Source organism: Hemicordylus capensis, chromosome 3, assembly GCF_027244095.1.
Source record: "Hemicordylus capensis ecotype Gifberg chromosome 3, rHemCap1.1.pri, whole genome shotgun sequence".
NCBI classification, from domain to species: domain Eukaryota; kingdom Metazoa; phylum Chordata; class Lepidosauria; order Squamata; family Cordylidae; genus Hemicordylus; species Hemicordylus capensis.
In genome coordinates, this window is record NC_069659.1 from 179,758,604 (window position 1) to 179,781,274 (window position 22,671).

At 43.8% G+C, this 22,671-nt stretch overlaps 1 protein-coding gene across 3 annotated transcripts in view; it reads left to right on the plus strand.

Annotated features, from left to right (window-relative positions):
• The window catches only part of DIAPH3 (diaphanous related formin 3), a 248,685-nt gene that overhangs the window by 83,171 nt on the left and 142,843 nt on the right, over positions 1 to 22,671 (plus strand). For 2 of the 3 annotated variants that reach the window (XM_053311038.1, XM_053311040.1), the window contains 4 exons: positions 8,320 to 8,352; positions 8,791 to 8,883; positions 17,570 to 17,664; positions 21,365 to 21,466. In XM_053311038.1, coding sequence (XP_053167013.1) covers positions 8,320 to 8,352; positions 8,791 to 8,883; positions 17,570 to 17,664; positions 21,365 to 21,466 — 323 coding nt within the window. The remainder of the gene's footprint in view (positions 1 to 8,319; positions 8,353 to 8,790; positions 8,884 to 17,569; positions 17,665 to 21,364; positions 21,467 to 22,671) is intronic. The other variant, XM_053311039.1, reaches the window with a different exon arrangement.

Below are 22,671 nucleotides of genomic sequence, written 5' to 3' on the forward strand. Positions count from 1 at the left end.
GGCACGCTATAACCATTTACTTTGGGATGCGCTCTTACAGGATTCATCCTCTTTATCTCCGGAGGACTTCCAATGGAGATGTAATGATGTGTACGAAAGAAAAACGGCAATAACGTGCCAACAACTGAGCGCATTCAAACACTTGTCGGAGACGGAATCGAGAGCAATGGTGATGGCAGTGAGCTTGCGCAGGCATGCGTGGCTTCGCTCAGCAACCCTGCAGACAGACATGAAGGAGAAAGTCAAGTCCTTGCCATTTGATGGCAAAGGCTTATTCCATGAGGACACGGACACGTCAATGGAGACGTTGAAAAAATCTAAATTCACTGCCCGCACCTTTATGGTGCCTTCGAGCAGTTCCAGCTCAACTGCAAGGAGCCGCACTTATTATCAGAGAAAGAGTGATCGGTATCGGGACCGCAAAGAATACCGAAAGCAATTCAGACCTTACCAGCGTGGTAAGGGCTTTAACCAAAAACAAAAAGGAAAAACAGCTCGTCAAGGCGACAAGGACGCCTCCAGCAAGAGCTTTTGACAGGACTGTTCGTCCACTGCATCAGTTTTACAGCAGCCAATTAAGTCCAACGCTACAATCCAGGACCCACTACATCGGCCCTGTAGTTGCCAGGATCAACATCAAACTGGCAAGCCATGCGCCAGCATGGTACAACATAACATCCGACCGGTGGGTACTAAGAATAGTGCAGACTGGATATGCGTTGGAGTTCGAGACAAGGCCTCCCTTCTCTGGACTGGTCTATACGCCAGCCACAGAGGTGTTGCGGGAGGAGGTCAAGGTGCTGCTGGAGAAACAGGCGATCACGCGGGTGCAATGGGCGAACAGACTGACCGGCTACTATTCCTGGTATTTTCAGATACCAAAGAGGGACGGTGGAATAAGAGCCATAATGGACCTGAGGGGGCTCAACCTCTTCATTCGGACCAAGAAATTCAGAATGGTGACGCTGCAGGGAATTCTGCCTCTGCTGGTAAACGAACAGTGGGCAGTTACTCTGGATCTCAAGGACGCTTATTTTCATATCGGGATACAGGAGAGTCACCGCAAGTACCTCCGGTTTACAGTGGGGGCACAGATCTATCAATATGTGGTGCTTCCATTTGGACTTTCTACTGCGCCCAGTGTTCACAAAGGTTATGGCGGTGGTTGTGGCCCACCTACGAACTCAGGGCTTGAGGCTGTATCCGTATTTAGACGATTGGCTCGTGGTGAGCCACGACAGGAGTTTACTTACCCGCCAAGTGCAGATGCTGCTAGCCTTATTGGAGTGCCTCGGCATCAATGTGAATTGGAAGAAGTCAAGACTTGAACCCATGACTCGAGTGAACTTCATCGGAGCGGTGCTGGACTTGGAATTGGCCAGGGCGTTCTTACCTGCGGAAAGAATTACTCAAATGCACGAACTCATATGGCACTTTCAGAGGACTCCACGGCAGCCAGCGGTTCAAATCCAGCGGATGTTGGGTTGGATGGCATCATGCACCACAACGGTGTCGCACACGCGCCTCCGCATGCGCACACTGCAGCATTGGTTTCTCCACAACTTCCGACCCAATGTGGATGGCCAGAATATGCACTTGACATTACCACAACATGTCCTCGCCAGCCTAGGGTGGTGGCTAGACATGGGCAATTTGGGCAAAGGAGTTGAGTTTGTGTCCAAGGAGCCCATCTCCCGGATAACGACAGATCCTCGATGGTGGGCTGGGGTGCGCATTGCGCCAGCGTATGCGTGCAGGGGACATGGACCCAGTTGCAGAGACTTCAGCATATAAATTACTTGGAGCTATTGGCTGTGTTCCAGGGCCTAAGGGCATTCGAACCTATGATAAGGGGACAAGCAGTACAGCTGGAGTTAGATAACACGACGGCGATTGCCTACCTCAACCATCAAGGGGGGACAGTGTCACTGTCTCTTTGCCTACTTGCAAGAAAAATATGGGACTGGTGCATTCGTCATTCGATTCACCCGGTGGCAATACACATAAAGGGTGTAGACAACTGCTTGGCCGACAGGCTCAACAGGGACATCAGTTTCAACCAAATACACGAGTGGGAAATCAACCCGATGTATCTCGACAGGGTGTTCGAGATCTGGGGGGTCCCATCGATAGACTTATTTGCCACGGTTGCCAATAAAAAGTGTGTCAATTATTGTTCGCGTGCGGGCATAGGCCAAGGATCCCTGGGGGATGCTTTTCAACGGGCCTGGAAGACAGAACTGTTATATCTTTCCCCCCCACTGCCGTTAATGGGCCGTGTGGTTGCGCAGATATTGCGGGACCAAACGAAATGCATACTTCTGGCTCCATGGTGGCCGCGCCAGCCGTGGTTTGCCACACTTCTGGGAATGTCTCATTCAGTGTTCCACAAGTTCCCCAAGGCTCCAAACCTGTTACAAAGAGAACACGGAAAGGTGTTACACCCCGATGTGCACTCTCTCAAGCTGACCGCTTGGAGAATCAACTATTAAACAACATCTTACTGAATAGTAGGTGTGCATCGACAAGACGCAGTTATGCCTGCAAGTGGAACCGCTTCAAGAGTTATATGAGGGGGAAGAGTGTCACGCCATTGCGTGCGACCCCACGGGATGTGCTACGTTACCTGACATCGCTCAAACTGAGTGGATTGGCGAATGTCTCCATTAAGCTGCATTTGGCTGCAATCTCGTCAAAGCACAGGGGATGGGATGGGTCCACGGTTTTCTCCCACCCGGAATGTAAACGGTTCCTGAAGGGTGTTAATAACCTCTACCCGCCTGTGCGCAGCCCAATGGAGCAATGGAGTCTGTCTTTAGTACTCTCTGCCCTAACGGAGGCACCGTTTGAGCCACTGGCGACTGTTCCACTAAAGTTTCTGACCTTAAAGGTGGCATTCTTGGTAGCCATTACATCGGCTAAGAGAGTGAGCGAGATGACGGCCCTGTGGATGGATAGACCCTACACTCAATTCTATCCACACAAGGTTGTGATGCGTCTCGATCCGAGATTCCTGCCGAAGGTGGTAACAGATTTTCACCTAAATCAAGACATAGTGCTGCCAACTTTTTTCAGTAGTCCGGAGACGGACTTGGAGAAGGCCCTCCACACGTTGGACGTGCGTAGATCACTCCTATATTATTTGGAGAGAACTCATGACTTTAGGAAGAGTAAAAAGCTTTTTCTTTCTTTCCGGGGGCGTAGCAAGGGCCGTCCAATCTCTCGCCAGAGACTTGCTCACTGGCTAGTGGAACTGATTTTCCTCACCTATAAAAGCCAGAAGATAACACCGCCGAAGACGGTTCGGGCTCACTCTACTAGGGCCTACGCAACGTCTGCGGCACATCTGTCAGGCATTAAAATGGCAGATGTCTGCCTGGCGGCGACATGGTCATCGCATCTACCATTCGTAAAGCATTATGCTCTGGATCTGCGGATGGCTAGGGAGGCGAATTTTGGAAGATCAGTGTTGAAACGTGTGTTGGCATAGCTGGGGGTCATCTGCACCCGCCTCCTTATGGGGTAGCTTGCTAAACACCCAGTTCTTATGGATACAATGGATCACAATCCAGATAAACAGGTTGCTTACCTGTAAATTATGATCAGGATGTGATCCGTTGTATTCATAAGTCCCTCCCAGCCGGCCCCGCTGCAGAATGCATGGACTAGTGGATGCTGGTGAGTGGATCGTCACTTATATGGCAGTCTGCAAGAAATCTGAAGGAGAGGCGCCCCAACCGTCGATTCCAACGGAATCTGCAAGGCACGTGCAGACGGGCGGGGCGCGAAGAGGAGCTAGCTAGTCAGCCCGGGAGGTCCCTGCGCAGGCGCAGAAACCCAGTTCTTATGAATACAACGGATCACATCCAGATCATAAGTTACAGGTAAGCAACCTGTTGTTGTTTTTTGTGGATTTTTCGACTTTTGCTCTTATTGCATTTGTTCTTAGTGCCTGTTCTTGTGCAGCCAGTATTAAAGCCTCTGTTTCTTTCTTCAAGTAACAGGTCTTGGTGATGTCTGATTTTCCACTTATATTGTGCAAATATTGACCATGCAGGGACTTATTTTTCCATTTTTCTGCTCGGTTCTTGACTTGTTCTTTCTTGTAGGCCTGCTTTCTTTCATTGGTGTTGAATAGTTTCTCGTTATTGACCATTTGAAGTGCATCTTCTTCACTGTCCTTGATATATTCTTCAAGGCCTCTTTTCTCCTCCTCTACTGTTTGATGGACTTGCAGCATTCCTCTTCCACCTGAGCTGCGAGGGAGGTAGAGCTGCAAGGCCTCTTTTCTCCTCCTCTACTGTTTGATGGACTTGCAGCATTCCTCTTCCACCTGAGCTGCGAGGGAGGTAGCTGCGAGGGAGGTAGAGGGAGGTATCGACATCACTGCAGGGGTGCAGAGCATGGTTGATGGTCATGATTTTCCTGGTCTTACAATCCAGCGTCTCTAGCTCTGCCTGGGTCCAGTCTATTATTCCTGCAGTGTATCTGATAACAGGTATAGCCCAGGTGTTTATGGCTTGTATGGTGTTCCCGCCATTGAGTTTGGACTTGAGGATTTTTCTAACTCTCCTGATGTATTCACTTCCAATTTTTCTTTTAACTTCAATGTGTGCGATGTTATCAGCCTGGAGAATGCTCAAGTATTTGTAATGATCTTTCTCTTCCTGGTTCTTGATCTTGCTTCCATTGGGCAGTTCTATTCCTTCTGTTTTTCTTATTTTCCCTCTGTTCATTATTGATGCAGCACACTTGTCTAGTCCAAACTCCATTGCTATATCGCTACTGAATATACGGACAGTGTTTAGCAGTGATTCGATTTCTGACTGGGACTTTCCATACAACTTCAGATCGTCCATGTACAGCAGATGGTTGATTTTACTTGATGTTTTAGATGTTTGGTATCCGAGGCCTGTTTTGTTCAGTATTTGTGAAAGTGGGGTCATGGCGATTACAAACAATAAAGGGGATAGTTAGTCCCCTTGGAAAATGCCTCTTCTAATGCTAACCTGTCCAAGTGTCTTGCCATTGATTGTTAACTGTGTACTCCACATGCTCATTGCTTTTTTAAATAAATATCTGAATGTTTTTGCTGACACCAGTTGTCTCTAAACATTTTAGTATCCATGTGTGAGGCAATGAATCGAAGGCTTTCTTGTAGTCAATCCATGCAACACTTAGATTTGTTTTTCTTCTCTTGCAGTTTTCTAAAATCATTTTGTCAATCAGTAGCTGGTCTTTTGTGCCTCTGGTGTTTGGGCAATTTCCTTTCTGTTCAACTGGAAGCTGTTTGTTAGTTAATAAGTGTTGCATCACTTCATCTGCTATTATTCCAGTTAATAATTTGAACATGGTTGGCAGGCAGGTTATCGGTCTATAATTACTTGGAAGTGCACCTTTTGCTGGGTCTTTCATGATGAGATGAGTTTTCCCAGTTGTTAGCCATTGTTCAATATCACTTCCTTGCAAAATGTGATTGAACTGTTTTGATAGTTGTTTATGAAGGCTTGTTAGGTGTTTAAGCCAAAAGCCATGCAGTTCATCGTCGCCTGGAGCAGTCCAATTTTTAATTTTCTTTGCTCTTTGACTTATTAATTCTGGTGTTATTATTAGATCTTGCATTTGTTGGTTACATGTTTTGACCTCTTTCATCCAACCTGCTTTTTTATTATAATCTATTGGATTGTCCCATAATTTTCCCCAGAATTGCACTGTTTCTTCTTTATTTGGTGTTTCTAGGTTTCTTGCAGTTTCTCCTTCTATGCTTTGGTAGAAATGTCTCTGATTCGACTGGAATTGGAGATTCTGCCTGTGTTGTGTAATTCTGGCTTCATACCTGCTAATCTTCTTTGACACTGCTGTTATTTGCTGCTTTATTATTTCCAGGACTTCTCTAATTTTCCTTGAATCTAGGTGGTATTTTTGGATCAGATACTGTTTGGTGTTTTCATTCTTCAGCTTCTTGTCTTTCATATCTTTCAATTTACTAGCATCTGATCTAAGCCTGGAGATTTTATTTTCTAATCTAATCTTCCATTTAGGTGATGTACTGCTTTCTTTTTTTACAGGTCCATTGATCTTATATCTGAGCTCTTGTGTTGTTATTGTTGCTGCACTGTACATTAGTTGGTTTGTTTCTTGCAAATTATTGGTTGTTATTTCTGCAAGTGCAGCATTGACATCTTTTAATGCCTGAGCGAGTTGTTTTTTGGCAACTGTTTTTAGAGCTGGAAGTCGAACCCTGGTGGTTGTTTGGTTCATGTGCTCAGTTATTTTTTGCTTTAGTTCTTGTTGCTTTTCTGTTAAACGGCATTTGGGTTTTTGAGGTGAAGGCAAAGGGGCGGTTGCCTGGTTTTGATTTTGAAACAGTTCAGTAACAGTGGCATCCTCAATTTCCAACACCTCCTCCACCTGCGCCTGAGCAACTGCTTCAGTTGGTGGTAGTTCTTCTTCCATATCTTGAGCCTGTGTTGCTCTTTGCAGTTCTTCCAGCTCAACTCCTGTGAATACTTTATTTCTTATTATGTATCTTCTCTGGTCTGCTAGCCTTTGTTCTGTTATTTCTGTATCTGGATGCTTCTCTTTCCAAATTTGGTACATTCTTTTAAAATAACCTCTTCTAGTTGGACTAGACTTGTAATAGCAGATCATTATTTCCTTGTTGGCATTTTTCATATTTTTTTTTTGGTTAAGCGATGTTTCTTCCAGTAGCCTTGCAGTCTCCAGCCCTGGTTGCTCAACTGAAGATCCTGAGCCCTGTTGCCCACTTGCCACCAGATGTCCAGGGATTATAGCACCTGGCGCGGTCCTTGTTGACCCGGGTGACGACTGATCCGATATAGATTTATTAAAGTTACGTCTCACCATATTGTTGATGGGAGAGGCTCTCTTTGTCTGCTCCTCTGGTGAGACCTGTCCAGTATGGTTGGACCTCTGGCATAGCTCTCACCTTCCTCAGAGCACACAAGCCCCACAACCACACCAAGGTAGTGCCTCACTGGGGGGATGATGATGATTTCAATCTCTATACCGCCCTTCCAAAAATGGCTCAGGGAAATACACAGAGAAATAATAAATAAATAAGATGGCTATATATAAATGTCCATTGCATCCTGAAAAATAAACAAGATATACAATAATATAATGAATGTAGTATTCAAATAAGCAGAAGAACTGAAAAACCAAGATGAATGTAAGAACAATACATTTTAAGAGCAAGGTTGAGTTAAACTAACTCAAACTATAAACCTGGTGAAACAGAAACGTCTTCACAACATGCTGAAAGCCATTGGAACAGGGGCCCAGCTAGGCCTCCTAAGGGAAGGACATGCACATGCAACAGAAGGTTATCCTTCAAGTATCCTGTTTTCAGACCAATTTGGTCTTTACTTGGTAATCACCTGTGCTTTTGAGTTGTGGCTGGAAAGGACTGGAAGTCAGTGCACGTGAACAGAATTGGAATAATATGCTCTACAAAATATTATTTATACACTACTTTTTAACAGAAATGTTTTCAAAGCAGTTTACATCAAAAAACAAATAAGGAAAAATAGGAGAAAGGTAATTCCTTATCCCCAAGGTCTTACAATCTAAAAAGAAATGCAAAGGACACACCAGCAGAGCCACTGGGAGAGAAGCTATGCTGGGCTGAATAAGAACAGTTGCTTTCTCCTGTTAAATGTAGAGAACCACTTCTTTGAAAAGTGCCTCTTTGTTCAATGTATTCCAGACACTACCGATCCTGCCACAGTTTTCACTTGGTTTTTCAACCTCTGCCCAGCTGAGGTGTCCAATTACAAAGGCAGCCCCACATAAAGTGGGTTACAGAATTGTAACCTGAATATAAAGAAGACACATGTGACCAGTGTTCCCTCTAACAGGGATTCCCAGATGTTGTTGACCACAACTCACATAATCCCCCAGCAAAAGCCATTGCAGCTGCGGATTCTGGAAGTTGTAGTCAACATCATCTGGGAATCCCTGTTAGAGGGAACACAGCATGTGACCATGGCCAGACGTGCTTCTATAGGATGCAGATGGCACGCTAGCTTAAGCTGTTCAAAGGCCACAGCCATCCACCAACCACCCGGGAGTAAAGCTGGGTCCATGACCACACTCAAAATATGAATTAATAACTAGCATTTAGGAAGATTTCTATTTTCATTCTTTTCTGCTCTTCGTCAAATATGGTGCATATGTGGAAAAGACAAATGTAGAAGTGCTGCTTAAAGTGCAAAATATTCACTTGGAGAAGATATATGGCCTTTGTGTAACTTACTTATAACACTAACCTATATTCTTAATTTTTGTTGATGGAAGGATATGAGCTGAATTCTTCCAAAGAATTGACATGTAAGTTTTCAGTCATAATTAGTGATTCCAGTGTGTAGTTATAGCCTATTCTAGTTATTAAATGTTGTCTTCATACTCAAGAAGGTGGTGTCTTGTTCATACTGCACAGGCCCTCTTTGGAGTTAAGTTAATCCTCTTTGTTTGTGTTTTCTTCTTTGTGGTGTGGTATGGGCAGTCTTCTTCCCCCCTTCCCAGCCCTGCACGTGTGTGTGGTGATTTTGAAGCCAAGATGGGGTATGTGCGTGTGTGTTAGTATCTATAGTCTAATTCTGAAATCTGATAAGTGCTTTTTTATTGGTGTAACTTTGTGCACTTGAATAGCACACCCTTTTGTATTGGTTTAATTTCAAAATCACAGTCAATGTGTCCAATTGTTTTTAGAAAAGATCTTCTAAGTCCTTAACGTATTAATATATATCCTACTGTATTTATTGACAGTAAAACAAGATGACTGTTTTGAAGAGAAGAAAACTATTAAAAAGAGAATTAAAGAACTCAAGATTTTGGAACCAAAGATTGCCCAAAACCTTTGTAAGTAAATACATGCTTCACATTACTTAAAACATTGGGGGATATTTTGATTGTTGAAAACTTGTTGATTTTCAGAGGGAGGGATGTGTCTGCTCTCTAGGTATCAGAACACTGCTTTTGGAACAGAATTTGAAATATTTTTGAGTGTTTAAAGTGGAGCACCATGCTATAGCCACAATAGCTTAAAGTTAGGAAGTGATGGACAAGGAATTTATTATTGTAGGCACCACAAAATGCATGCAACCAGAAATAGCTTGGATATGTTTTTCATAAAGGTTAAAACAAAGCCAATTTTCTTTTATAACCAGAATAACCATGTCAGTCCGAGTGCGTGCATGTGTCTTAAAATTGTGACTTGTTTTTGTTCATTTCTTTCTGCAGTATTTGCCACTTTCAGTGAGGATGTAACAAATGATCTAGTTCCTACTTAGCTCCCCTTTGCTCAGCTTTCATCCTTTCCTTCTGTTTCCTGACTAGATGTTCTCCTTTAATGTTTCCCTTAACTCTACGTGACTTGATTCACTTGATTCAACCTTTCGATAGTTGATGTGAACCTGTGAAGTTTACTAGCTCATTGTATCTGCAGAAACCAAATGAGGAAGATTTGGTATAGTGTTCCCCATTGCACCACTCCCAAGTTCTCTATCTCCTTTCCCCACTCAACCAAGATGACTTGGTTTATTGTCTCCAATCTCATTTAGGCTACAGGTGAACTGTCTTATCTGCAAGGGGTTCTGTTCCGCGGGGGAACAGTAGGATCTGGATCAAGATCCGTTGAGATTCGTAAGTATGGGATTCTGCGCTTGCGCAGGAACCACGCGATAGCAATGCTGCAGCTTGTTGAAGCATCCAAGTCCCACCTCCACGCCTACAGCGTGCTGTTTAAAGGTGGGCCAGGTGCCATGTTATTCAGTTTTTTTCTGACCACCGTTGCGTTTGGACTTTGGTCTGCCACTTTTCGTTGGAATAGTTCTTCAGATTTATTCTTGTGAGTTAATCTAGTTAAAGAAAAAAGGACGGATATTAAGTTGATTTCTTTCTGGCTGATGGACTTGGTTTGGTGTTAAATTGGACTGGTTTTGGCTGATGGATAACAACTGGCACTTTGACCCTGGTACGGACCTGACTACGTTTTTTGGCTTTTGGGATGGCTGAGGGGGGAAAACCCTTTAAGAGGTGCAGGGGCTGTAAAGCCAAACTTCCCTCTAAGGATCTTCATAATTTGTGCCTCATTTGTTTGGGGGAAGAGCACAATGTGTCTACTTGCAAGATTTGTCTGTCTTTTTCTAAACAGACTTGCAGGAATTGGGCACTTCGCCTTCATGCCGCCATTTATGACGAAGTCGTGAGCCTGGCGAGCCACATCCATCTTCCTCAGCGTCGAAGGCACTACCAAAAACACCCTCGATATACTGAGGAAACAGAAGCCTAGGATGTCAACATCACCTTTGATGTCAAAAGCGTCTAAGTTTGGAGTTCAGAGTCAACATCCACCTGGTGGGGGATCTGACTCAACACTGAGAGCCCAAAATCATCTGCTAAGCATTCAGCTACTGAGGCTTTTGCACTACAGCACCTGAGAAGTCAAAGAAAATTGATCTGACGCGAGAATACACAGCATCCCCATCGGCTCTGCAGCACTTTCCGTCGATGCCAGCTTCGAGGTCGAAGTCTCCCCTCAACATTGTATACCGACGGATAACTCTGATACCGATGGAGCAACTTGACACCGACCATCTATCAACTCCAATGCGGTCGACCTTGAGGGTGCGTTCAGTGTCTTCAGCACCTACGCCGATTTCTTCATCAGCCCCTTCAACACCAAAGGTATAGCAAGGTGCTCCATCGACATTGACCCTGCATACTCCATTGCTATCGGCATTGAAGCAGGTTTCTCCATGATGCCAGTTACCAATGCTGACGTTCGATGTTGATGAAGAGGGAGAAGATGTGGAGGAAAATCCCAGCTTAGACCTGACCACCGCACACACGCTTATGTCTATTTTGGATTGCTCATTGAGTACCCCTTCCACGTCAACATTCAAGGGGTTTCTTCACTTGGGTACTGAAGTTCTGCGTGACTGAGCACGTCAACCAGCCCAAAGAGCTACCTTGTCTGCGGAGCACTTGCGAAGACCTTCTACCTGGCATTCTTGTGGATTTTCACATACCTCTGCTACAACTACCACCCTCTCGGTGACTGCCATGGGTTCCTGTTCCCCAGGGGCACCATATGATTACCAGGTGGAGAAGCCATGTACTCCGTTTACTTGCTCTCTGGCAGTGACCACCTTGACTAACACTGCTACCTGGACTGAGTCTGTAACTTATGCATCTAAGTCATCACAAACCCTTCTACCACCTGTGATGTTGCAAGGCTCACAGACCTCATCTCCACCCCTCAGGGCAATGAGTGCCCAAACACGAGCTCTGTCTCCTCCTCAAAACACTACTGTGCAGACCCAAACGTGTGAGACCCGTTCTACCTGTGATTACCAGAGTGGCAAAAAAATTGTTGTTGTTGTTGTTGTTTACACAGTCAGACAGGTGTTATTGACTGGTTTGTTTTATCCAGACATCGAGTCCTTCCCAAGGACCTGGGATGGCTGAATTTTATCATCAATATTGTTCTTGTTGTTATAGATATCGTCACAGAATATAGGCTGTTCCCTGTAAAGTTGCTTTTTGTAATTGGCTGGTGGTGATTTCTGTGGCCCCAATGGTGTTGAGGTGCTCTTCAAGTTGTTTTGGAATTGCACCTAAGGCGCCAATTACTACTGGGATTATTCTGGACTACTTCTGCCACAATCTTTGAATTTCAATTTGTAGATCTTTGTATTTTGTGATTTTTTCTATTACTTTTTCTTCTATTCTGCTATCCCCTGGTATTGCTATGTCAATTATTTTAACTTCTTTTTCTTTATTCTCGACTACACTTATATCTGGTGTGTTGTGTGGCAGATGTTTGTCTGTTTGTAGTTGGAAGTCAACACCATAGAAGCCCTAAACTCCTGGGCTATACCTATTATCAGATACACTGCAGGAATAATAGACTGGACCCAGGCAGAACTAGAGACGCTAGATCGTCAGACCAGGAAAATAATGACCATCAAGCATGCTCTGCACCTCCGCTCAGGTGGAAGAGGAATGCTTCATGTCCCTCAAACAGTAGAGGAGGAGAAAAGAGGCCTTGAAAAATATTTAAAGGACAGTGAAGAAGATGCACTTCAAATGGTCAATAACGAGAAACTATTCAACACCAATGAAAGAAAGCAGGCCTACAAGAAAGAACAAGTCAAGAACCGAGCAGAAAAATGGAAAAATAAGCCTCTGCATGGTCAGTATTTGCACAATATAACTTGAAAATCAAATATCACGAAGAACTGGCAGTGGCTTAAGAAAAGCAACTGCAGGAAAGAAACAGAGGCTTTAATACTGGCTGCACAAGAACAGGTACTAAGAACAAATGCAATAAGAGCAAAAGTCGAAAAATCAACAACAAACAGCAAGTGCCGCCTCTGTAAAGAAGCAGATGAAGCAGTGGACCACCTGATCAGCTGTTGTAAGAAGATCGCACAGACTGACTACAAACAAAGGCATGACAAGGTAGCAGGGATGATACACTGGAACATCTACAAAAAATACAAGCTACCTGTAGACAAAAACTGGTGGGACCATAAAAATGAAAACGTTGTTGTTTTTATTATTATTTTTAAATTTTCCCTCTCTTCCTTCAAGGAGCTTAGAGCGGTGTACTGCTTACTTAAATTTCTACTCACAACAACCCTGTGTAGTAGGTTAGACTGAGAGAGAAGTGACTGGCCCAGCGTCACCCAGCAAGTATGGCTGAATGGGGATTTGAACTCTGGTCTCCTTGGTCCTAGTCCAGCACTTAACCACTACACTACGCTGGCTCCTGGTGCCTGGGCAGTGCTCCATACATCTACTCCCACATCTAAGAGACTGGAAAGCCTGTACTCGTATACAGGAGAAGGACAACACTTATCCTTTTGAAGCACCCGGCTGCTAACTATCTTGTGATCGATTGCACCACCTCTTCTAAAACGAGAAGGCGGCACACCACACGATCTGACAAAGAGGGGAGAAAATTGGTTTACTCTACCTCATGCTTAACTATTAAAGTCACAAAATACTCAGCATGCACGACCGAATACAACCATGGCCTGTGTGAACCTACAGGGGGATTTCGACACCTTGTCCCCTGAGGAATTCAAAAGGACATTCCAGAGAATGCATGTAAAATTGGCTGAATTGACCAGGCAGCCATTAAGCATTGCAAAGCATCTTGCAGAGTCAGAATCTCGCTCTTTGACCGCAGCTGTTGCTTTGCGGAGGCATGCATGGCTAAGGTCTACGAACCTTCAAAATGACATGAAGGAGAAGATTCAAGGTTTGACCTTTGACAGAAATGGCCTCTTCAGTGAGATGACTGACTCCACCATGGAGCAACTTAAAAAATCAAAGTTTACTGTGAAAACATTTACCTCTGCTTCATCCTCATCCACATACACTCCTAGGTATCATTCCTTTTCTGACAAGCAGAGGCCTACTTATAGGCAACAAGATCGCCGGGATTATAAGAAGCAATACAAGAACCAGGGTAAGGGCAAAAATGCTCATTCCCAACGTAACAAGCAACCAGAATCACAGAAGCATGTTTGAAGTTTGGGACCGCCCACCGACACTGGACTTCTCCCCAAATCCGTCTGCAGGGGTGTTAACATCTTGGCAAACGAGTTCCACCAACATTCTAGCAATCCCAGCACTTCCACCAACAAACAGGTCCATCAAGCTGGCATGCCATGTCCCTGCATGGCACCACATAACATCGGACTGCTTGGTCCTGAAGATCAGATTCTCAAGATATGCCATAGAATTCAAAACAACCCCACACTTTAAGGGAATGAAGTTCACTCCACCATTACTGTGGTTATAGAAAGAGGTGAAGGAGCTATTGGTAAAGGTTGCAATCACCCCGGTGTAGTGGGCACACAGGTGGGAGGGGTTTTACTCCTGTTACTTTCAGATCCCAAAGCGGGATGGGTGCATCCGCCCCATCATGGACCTGTGCCATTTAAACAAACTGGTCCGTGTCAGGAAATTTTGTATGATGGCGCTGAAGGAGATCCTACCACTTCTCCATTGAGAGAAGTGGCTTGTGATGCTGAATTTGAAAGACGCCTACTTTCATATCAGCATAAGGGAGCAACACAAGAAGTACGCTTCACCTACGCTTCACCGTAGACCACCAAGTATACCAATACAATGTTTTACTCTTTGGACTTTCCACCACCCCAAGAGTGTTTACCAAATGTTGTGATTGTCCCACCTAAGGACAAGGGGTATTGCAATTTACCGGTACTTGGATGACTGGCATTTGACCTCCAGGGACCAAGAAGAGTTACTTTTTTAGATGCAGTATGTTTTGACTCTCCTCCAAGACTTGGGGATCCAAGTTAAATGGGAAAAGTCCCACATGGAGCCAGTTCGTGTAATCAACTACATAGGAGCAGTGTTGAACACATTAACCCGAAGAACATACTTACCCAAAGAGAGGTTCGAATGCATCAGGGATCTGGTGCAAGTATTCTAACAGCATCCTACACAGCCAGCTCAGCTGATACAGCAACTGCTCACCCTTATGGCATCCTACAATACAATGATACATCACGAACGGCTGAAAATGAGGAAGCGGCAACTGTGGTTTCTGTTGGTTCTCCATCCAAACCAAGACAGTCAACAGAAATATCTAGAAATACCACCACAAACACTATGATCACTATCGTGGTAGTCAAGACAACTGGAATCTCCTGGAGGGGGTTCCTTTCCAGACAGCATCTCCATCAATCTGGCTGACAACAGATGCATCACTGCTGGGTTGGGGCACCAATTGTGAAAACCATCAGATAAAAGGCAAGTGGATCCCTCAGCAAGCCCAATTGCATATCAGTTTCTTGGAGATGCTAGCCGTCTTCCACACAATGAAAGCCTTCTTGCCAGTGCTACAGGGCAAGGTTGTCCAAGTTCAATTGGACAATACCATGGCCCAAGCATACATCAATCGCCAAGGGGGAACCGCATCTCGAGTATCAAGCCCTGTATCCCCTCATCATACAACTGTGGCACTGGGGCATCTGGCTTTGAGTATTTCCGATAGCCGTCCACATCAAAGGCCTGGAAAATGTCCTAGTGGACGACCTCAGCCGTGTGTCTGCACAACGCCAACAGCATGAATGGGAACTGAACCCCCCCACACACACACACCATTGCTCCCCTCTTTGACCGCTGGATGAGCACGGCCATAGACCTGTTAGCAACTTGGATAACTACAAAGTGTACCCACTTCTGCTTGAGGGCAGGACATGACCAACAGTCTCTGGGGACGCTTTCTAGCTGGATTGGTCTCAGACACTATACGTGTTTTCTCCACATCTCTTGATAGGTTGGGTAGTAGCTCATCTCCTGGCCGCTCCTACGTCATGTATCCTGGTGACCCCGTGGTGGCCCAGGCAACCATGGTTTCCACAGCTGCTAAAACTGTTGGAGAACTGTTACCATCATCTGCTTCAAGAGCTAGATCTCCTGTCTCAGGACGACGGACACATCCTCCACCCAGATGTACTCATTTTCTATCTGATGAATATGGTGGATCAGATTCTAAAGAATAACTTGCTTAACCAGAGGAAGTCCTCTACCAAATGTAATTACTTGGGAAAATGGCTACGATTCAAGACCTATGCCAAGGCACATGGTTTGCTACCAAAACATGCTACTATTAGAGATGTACTCCTCTATTTAACTACGTTGAAGACACAAGGTTTGACTAATGTGTCCCTGAATGTCCGTTTGGCCGCACTCTCGTCTAAACACCCCAAGTGTGATGGCAAGGCTCTTTTATCTCACCCGGATAGTAAAGCCTTCCGAAAAGGACCTACAAATGTGTACCCTCCGATTTGTACTCCTGTAGAACCCTGGAGCATCTTCTTGGCGCTCCATCCTAAACTCAAGCTCCATTCAAACTGATGGCTACTACTTCCATCAAACTTGTGACCTTAAAGGCCTTCTTACTCGCCATTATCACCGCAAGGCATGTAAGTGAGCTAACAGCCTGAAGGATAGATCTCCCTATACAAGAATTTATCCTGACAAAGTACTGGTGCGTTTAGACATAGACCTTTTGCCCAAGATAGTGTTCTCCTTCCACCTTAATCAGGACATTGTGCTTCCAACATTCTTCAGGGACCCATCCACTCCTCTAGAACATACAATGCACTCTCTGGATGTCCGTAGGGCACTGCTGTTCTACCTGGCTCATACAAAGGACTTCAGGTCCTCTAAACATGTATTCATAGCCTACAAAGTCCCTTCCAAGGGCTCCAGTATATCCAGGCAAAGCCTGTCAAACTGGCTGGTCGAGCTCATCTTGCTCACCTACAAGTTGCAAAACAAGAATGCGCCAGAGCCAACCAAGGCCTACGCTTCATTGTCTGCACACCTCTCAGGGATAAAGTTCACGGATATCTGCAAGGCAGCTACATGGTCCACAGAGTTATTAAGCATGACGCTATAGATGTGCGCTCTGCTGCTGAGGCGAGCTTTGGGAGAAGCATTCTGAAACAGGTGTTAAAATAATCACTACTGCACCCTCCTCCTGGGAGAGCTTGCTAAACACCCATAATTATGGATCTTGATCCAGATAAACAGGTTGTTCACCTGTAACTTATGATCTGGAAGAGATCTGTCAACATCCATAAGACCCTCCCAGACCACTCCTCTCCAGTAGTGCCCTGCTATGTGCATACCAGTGTGCATGCTTTTCTCCACCGATGCTGATGAACTCACTTGCTTATCCTGATGATCGTCCTTCATGGCAGTCGTCCAAGAACTGAGGAACATGGCACCCAGCCCATGGTTAAATAGCACACTGTAGGTGTGGAGGCATGGCTTGGATGCCTCAACAAGCTGCGGCATGGCTACCGCATGGTTCCTGCGCAGGTACACAATCCCATACTTATGGATCTCAGCGGATCTCTTCCAGATCATAAATTACAGGTGAGCAACCTGTTTTACTGGAACTGCAGAAAATGGGGCATTGAAGTCAATGGGATTATGGTGGGTTAGGTTCCTGGAGGCAGGAAAATTGGCCCTAAGATGGCGCCAAAAAAAAAAGAAAGTTCCCTATCATGCTCCTCAGGTGTCAAGCTGTCCAAGAATTCTCCCGTGTCACAAATTACCCGGGGGGGTTTCTGCGAAAAAACATGGGGTGATGCTTTTATCTGGTCAAATGAGCCACAAAATGGCTTGTATTGACAAAACAGCAACCAGAAATGACCTCTGAGGTCATTTCTGGCCATCTATGAACTATAGATATATGAGTTTTTACCTTTTTGTATCTGCAGATAATGAGGTCTGGTTTCAATTAGACACCCACGGACACGTGAAACCACAAATAGTGGCACCTCATATAGCGAGGTCCACTTGTATTGATGTGCTTGCCACTAATGGCTAATGTAGACGTTTTCTGGGCAAATTGATTACTGTACTATGCTTATGAATTTCTAAAGAACTGAGAAGTTAGACTGTGTTTTTTAGCTTTTCTTTTTAGTACAACAAAAGTACCTTCTTAACTCTACTCCCACTTAATATTGATTTTGTTTTTCTTTAGCTATCTTCCTAGGTTCTTTTCGGGTGCCTTATGAAGAAATCAAAATGATGATACTGGAAATAGATGAAGCCCAGCTATCAGAGTCCATGCTTCAGGTATGGTGCATTGCCAAGAGGCTTTATTGCCAAGTTTTCATTGAGCATAACTCTGCTAATAATCATCTTTTGATTACTCAGCTGGACTCATAATTAATATTAGCTGTATTTGCATAAAATATACAAGTCTTTCATCTTCAAAATGTATAAGAACTGTTTCTGAATAACTTGGATTTTGTAGATTGCCTTTGTGTGCTACTTAAGACTAATGCCTGCAACACCCAGTTTCTAAACTTGCTTTTTATATATAGCAATAGCAATAGCAATAGCACTTACATTTATATACCGCTCTATAGCCAGAGCTCTCTAAGCGGTTTACAATGATTTTAGCATATTGCCCCCAACATTCTGGGTACTCATTTTACCGACCTCGGAAGGATGGAAGGCTGAGTCAACCTTGAGCCCCTGGTCAGGATCGAACTTGTAACCTTCTGGTTACAGGGTGGCAGTTTTACCATTGCACCACCAGGGGCTCATACACATATATGTGTATGTTGCTGCTGCACCAAGAAAATGACTTCTTAGAGGATGCTCCTTACTATTGTATGCTGTAGTTGAAGAAAAGTGTAACACTGCAATGCCAATTTGAATTCAGTTTCCAACAGCTTGGTATATATTGCATTCATTGATGCTCTCTACATAATGTATGTTATAGTCTGAAGCAGAGGTAACGGGCTTAAGATTTTTCTACTCTATTAGAGCTGACATGAACAGGAACCCTGTCTTTATCTTGTTTTGACAGCTAGTTATCAGTAGATTCATTCTTAGTGTTAATTTTAGGTTACATTATATTGCACTGTATCTTATTCAAAGCAGAAAATGAATGCCGCTCAATTCTGGAGACAAAAGGGTTGCAGTTACAGACATTACTTGTGTTCTGTGGCTTAGAGAGTGATATAAATAAGAGCACACGCAAGGAAGCAAAGCATAACAAATAGTGCAGCCTTTTCTATTTCTGTTTACAAAGCCAACAGTTACTAAATTACTTTTTGTAGGTGTAGCTACATTATTTCAGTTGAGTTAATTTTCCCCAATAAAACTTAGACTCTAATTATTGTAAAAGCTATTATTTGCATTTGTCGTCTGATGTACCCTAATTACAAAGTAGTTAAGGTCTGAACAGGGCCCTATTTTCATTTTATTTCAAAGGTAATTTTTGTTTCAATAAGCTATTTAATATACAATAAAACAAACAAACAAAAAAACCCTAACAACAGATATTACTATTGATACTATTACAAAAATCAGCTTTGGCAATGGTGCTTCACAGAACAGCTAAGATGTAGTGCTACTCTCATTGTCTGCTTGGATTGTCCTCTGTGTCTCTTTGAAGCCCAGTTATAAAAAAATTAGCTCAAATAATGTAAAGCCAGATTTATAGCTTTTATTTCTACCAGAGAGATAGTTCAGTTAAACACCAGTTAGAATTTTGCTTGATTTGTGCGTGCAGCTGTCCTGTTTGATGGATACCATAGTTAAGGGTATGATAAGAGTGCAAAACCAAAAATTTATCCTCTACCAACATCCAATAGAGGAGGAGTGGAAGGCTATCAAATCCAAGCAAGTGCTTCACAGCAGGATCACAGAACCAACCTGATACAGATTCCCGCCCCCCGCCCCCCCCCCCCCCCCATGATGGAAGCCATTAAGTGGAGATCTGGAAGTGGCACTGATATCAGAGGTCTTCTAAAGTCGGGCTTTCTCAGTTTGGGGCTTAAAGCCTGTTGGGGCCAGGGGCAAACTCCTTTGAAAAGGTGTGATAGCTCAAGAACGATCTACATCCTTTTGACAAAAAACCTTATTGTGGCATTATTGGATGCCGCCCCCCGCCCCCCACCTGCTTTGCCTTTTGGAGAAGTTAAGTTGAAAAATGGCATGAGATAAAAATAGCAAAATTGTAGAGTTGGAAGCATTGTATGAAATGTGATTACTATTAACTCAGGAGTGTGATTACTAGTAACACACTATATTTCTTTAAATTCTTGGTTAAAGTCAATACCCTGAAGAGCTGATGAATTGCCCATCCCCAGTTGTATCGTTTGGTACAATTTGAGGCTCGAGTTGGGACTATCATGGTGTAAACCTTCCAATCCCTTCCAGTTAATGCCGTTGACATGGATTGTAGATTCTCGTATCCCAATGGCAAATATTTTTAGGCCAGTTTTTAGAAAAGAAGGATTTAATGCCCTACCTTTCAACTTCCTGCTTGTTAGTAATGAAACAGATTAGTTTTAAAGCTTCTGTCATTGGTTTGGTATTGTTTTACTGACATGCATGTCTTTACACAGTGCTTGTTTATATATCTTGTCAAACAAAATAAGAGAGATTCAAAAGCAATTTTTCTAAATGAGGCAATAATGCATAAAGGAATAAACGTTTATGACAAAATGTATTGAAGTAAAGCACATACAGTGCTGTAAACTGAACAAAAATTGAATGTAGTCAAAAAATCTCAGAAAAATGTAGGGAGTATTTGAAAAGACTGTGTTTTGAAGTTATGCAGATATGACTGAAAAACTTAAATCCACTTCAGGAAGATGAGGTTGCTGCAGCATTCAGTTTACTGAATCAAGATATGGAGATTGCAAACCCCCTCAGAGTTCAAAAAATGTTGCAGCACAGACAGAAGTCCTTGGAAAATGTTATAACAGCAGCGTCACAGGTCTGAACGGAGGCTAGTTCAGTAGCTTATCTCACATTCCCATTCATGGAGAGAAAATAATTTCCAGTCATCAGCAGCATTAGTGGAACAGAAGCTGCTTGTTATGTCCTTCCATGCCTCCTATTTTTTCTAAAGTCTGACAGTTGGACAGGGTTTTTTGGTAGGGGTGTGCATGGAACCATCTGGCCCAGTTCGGTCCGGTGCCCCATCGAAAACTCCCCCCGGTCCGGTCCGGTCCGTTTCCTGGACTGGTCCACGATTTTTTAGTTTTAGTTTTATAAAAATTAATTTTTTAAAAGTAACTTTAGCCCCTTCAGGGGGCTTGCTGATGCCGTGGCGGGGGGTGTCTGTGCGAGTTCCCTCTCCCCCCGCTGGCCTTCTTCATCACCGCCGCGGCTAGGTAAATGAACATTTTCGGCCCTTTGGGGCCTCTGTAGAAGCATGCAGCCACCATGTGGCCACATGCTCCTACGGAGGCCTGAAAGGGCTGAAAATGTTCATTTACCAGGCCGCAGCAGTGATGAAGAAGGCCGGCGGGGGAGAGAGAGAACCCACGCAGACATCCCCCTACACGGCATCAGCAAGCCACCCAAAGGGGCTAAAGGTATTTGTGGTCTGGTTCCGGTCCAACAGGACCGGAGGGGTGGTTCTGTTCGACTCTGGACCTCTGTACCGGTCCGCACATCCCTAGTTTGGGGGGGGTGTTTTTTGTGGGTTTTTTGCAAGATAGGTCTATGGTTCAACCTTTCTAAACCTCTAGAAAATCTGAGATCTTTGATTCTTGATTTGATAAGTTGAATGTTGCAGCTACTTCTTCTTGGAGTGGATTTGAGTTTTTAGTCATTTCAGTGATTCAAACTTGAGTATCACAATTTACAGCCTTGTTTGTTTGGATAAAGGACTTCTTTGGATACCTTGTGATACTGAGTTGAGCTTTTCCCCTTCTCTGTACTGATTGTACGAAGTAAAACCTTGTGAAGAGTTGGTCAAGGAAAGGCCCTTGAACATTTAATATGTCCAGTTTTTCATTATGTTTAGAATTTAATAAAGCATCTTCCTGAACAAAAGCAACTGAATGAATTGTCCAAACTACGAAGTGAATATAACAACTTATCTGAACCAGAGCAGTTTGCTGTTGTGGTGAGTAGCACTGCTGAAGACTTGCACTTGCTTTACCATCCCGTTAGCTTCATAATTTCCCTTTTTAAAAAAATTCCTGAAAATATTTTAGGTTTTATATGATGCTTTTGTGGGGCTGGAACTGGTCTAAATGCAGCTGTGGAACTGAGCAGTTGTCTAGCATTTTTTTCTGGATCAGAAGCAGTAAGGGTGACAGCAAGTTCCTGATAACTGTCATATTAAGTTTCTGATATAACTGCTTGTGAGCCCCTAAGATTTATTTTTGATATTGAGTATCTTTTATTGAGTATCTTTTGGAAGGGCTAGTGGGTGCTCTAGAGGCCTAACGTTAAACTTAAATTTATTGGCGAAGCAACCAGCTTATCACTACATTGGTTGATATGTGAGTTTTAACAATATGCCCAATATAATTCCAGTCTCATATCACTTATACTGGTTGCCAGTTTGTTTCTGGGCTCAGTTTACTATATTGGGTTTTAGCTTAGTCATATCCAGCTTGGGCCCATAGTATCTTAATCCCACTCAAAGGAATCTGCGTTGCATATAGAATCCCCCCTTTTGGGGGGGGGATCCTTACATGCAGAACCTAAACCTTTTATTTTCCCATTAACTACAATTGGCTTAACACCCAGACTTTTTAAACAACCTGGACTTATTGTTTTGTACTTGAAATTAAGACCCAATGACTGCAGTGGAACTTAGTCCTAGTTAAGTTTGTTTATAGGATTGCCGCTAAGTGAGTTGGTGAATGTTGCTCTTGATGAATGTTGCAGGACTACTGCTAGTCCTGTACATGCTCAAAATTGTGATCCAATCCAATTAGACCTGACAAGGAAATTGTCGGAGGGACTGACATTACTCTACAGAAGTGTCGGTTTGGCTGGATCGTGTTGGGAAATGTGACAGTTTTCTGGCATTTTGTTAGCCCCCTCCATCCTTCACTTGCATTCCCCTCCCCTTCCTTAGGTGGAACCTGGGTGGTATGATGTCCTCTTCAATCTCCCCCACCCTGTAGCATTCCTGATTTAAAAAAAATAAAATTCCACCCCGCTGTAAGAACTTTGAAGGATCCACCAGGGGATTGTGGCAGTTAGAGGGTTGTTGGTTTTTTTGTTGTTTTTTGAAGGGATGCAGCCTTAAAAGAACTACACAGGTAGCCTGAAGAGAAACGTACGTACATACGTACGTACGTACGTACGTGTGTG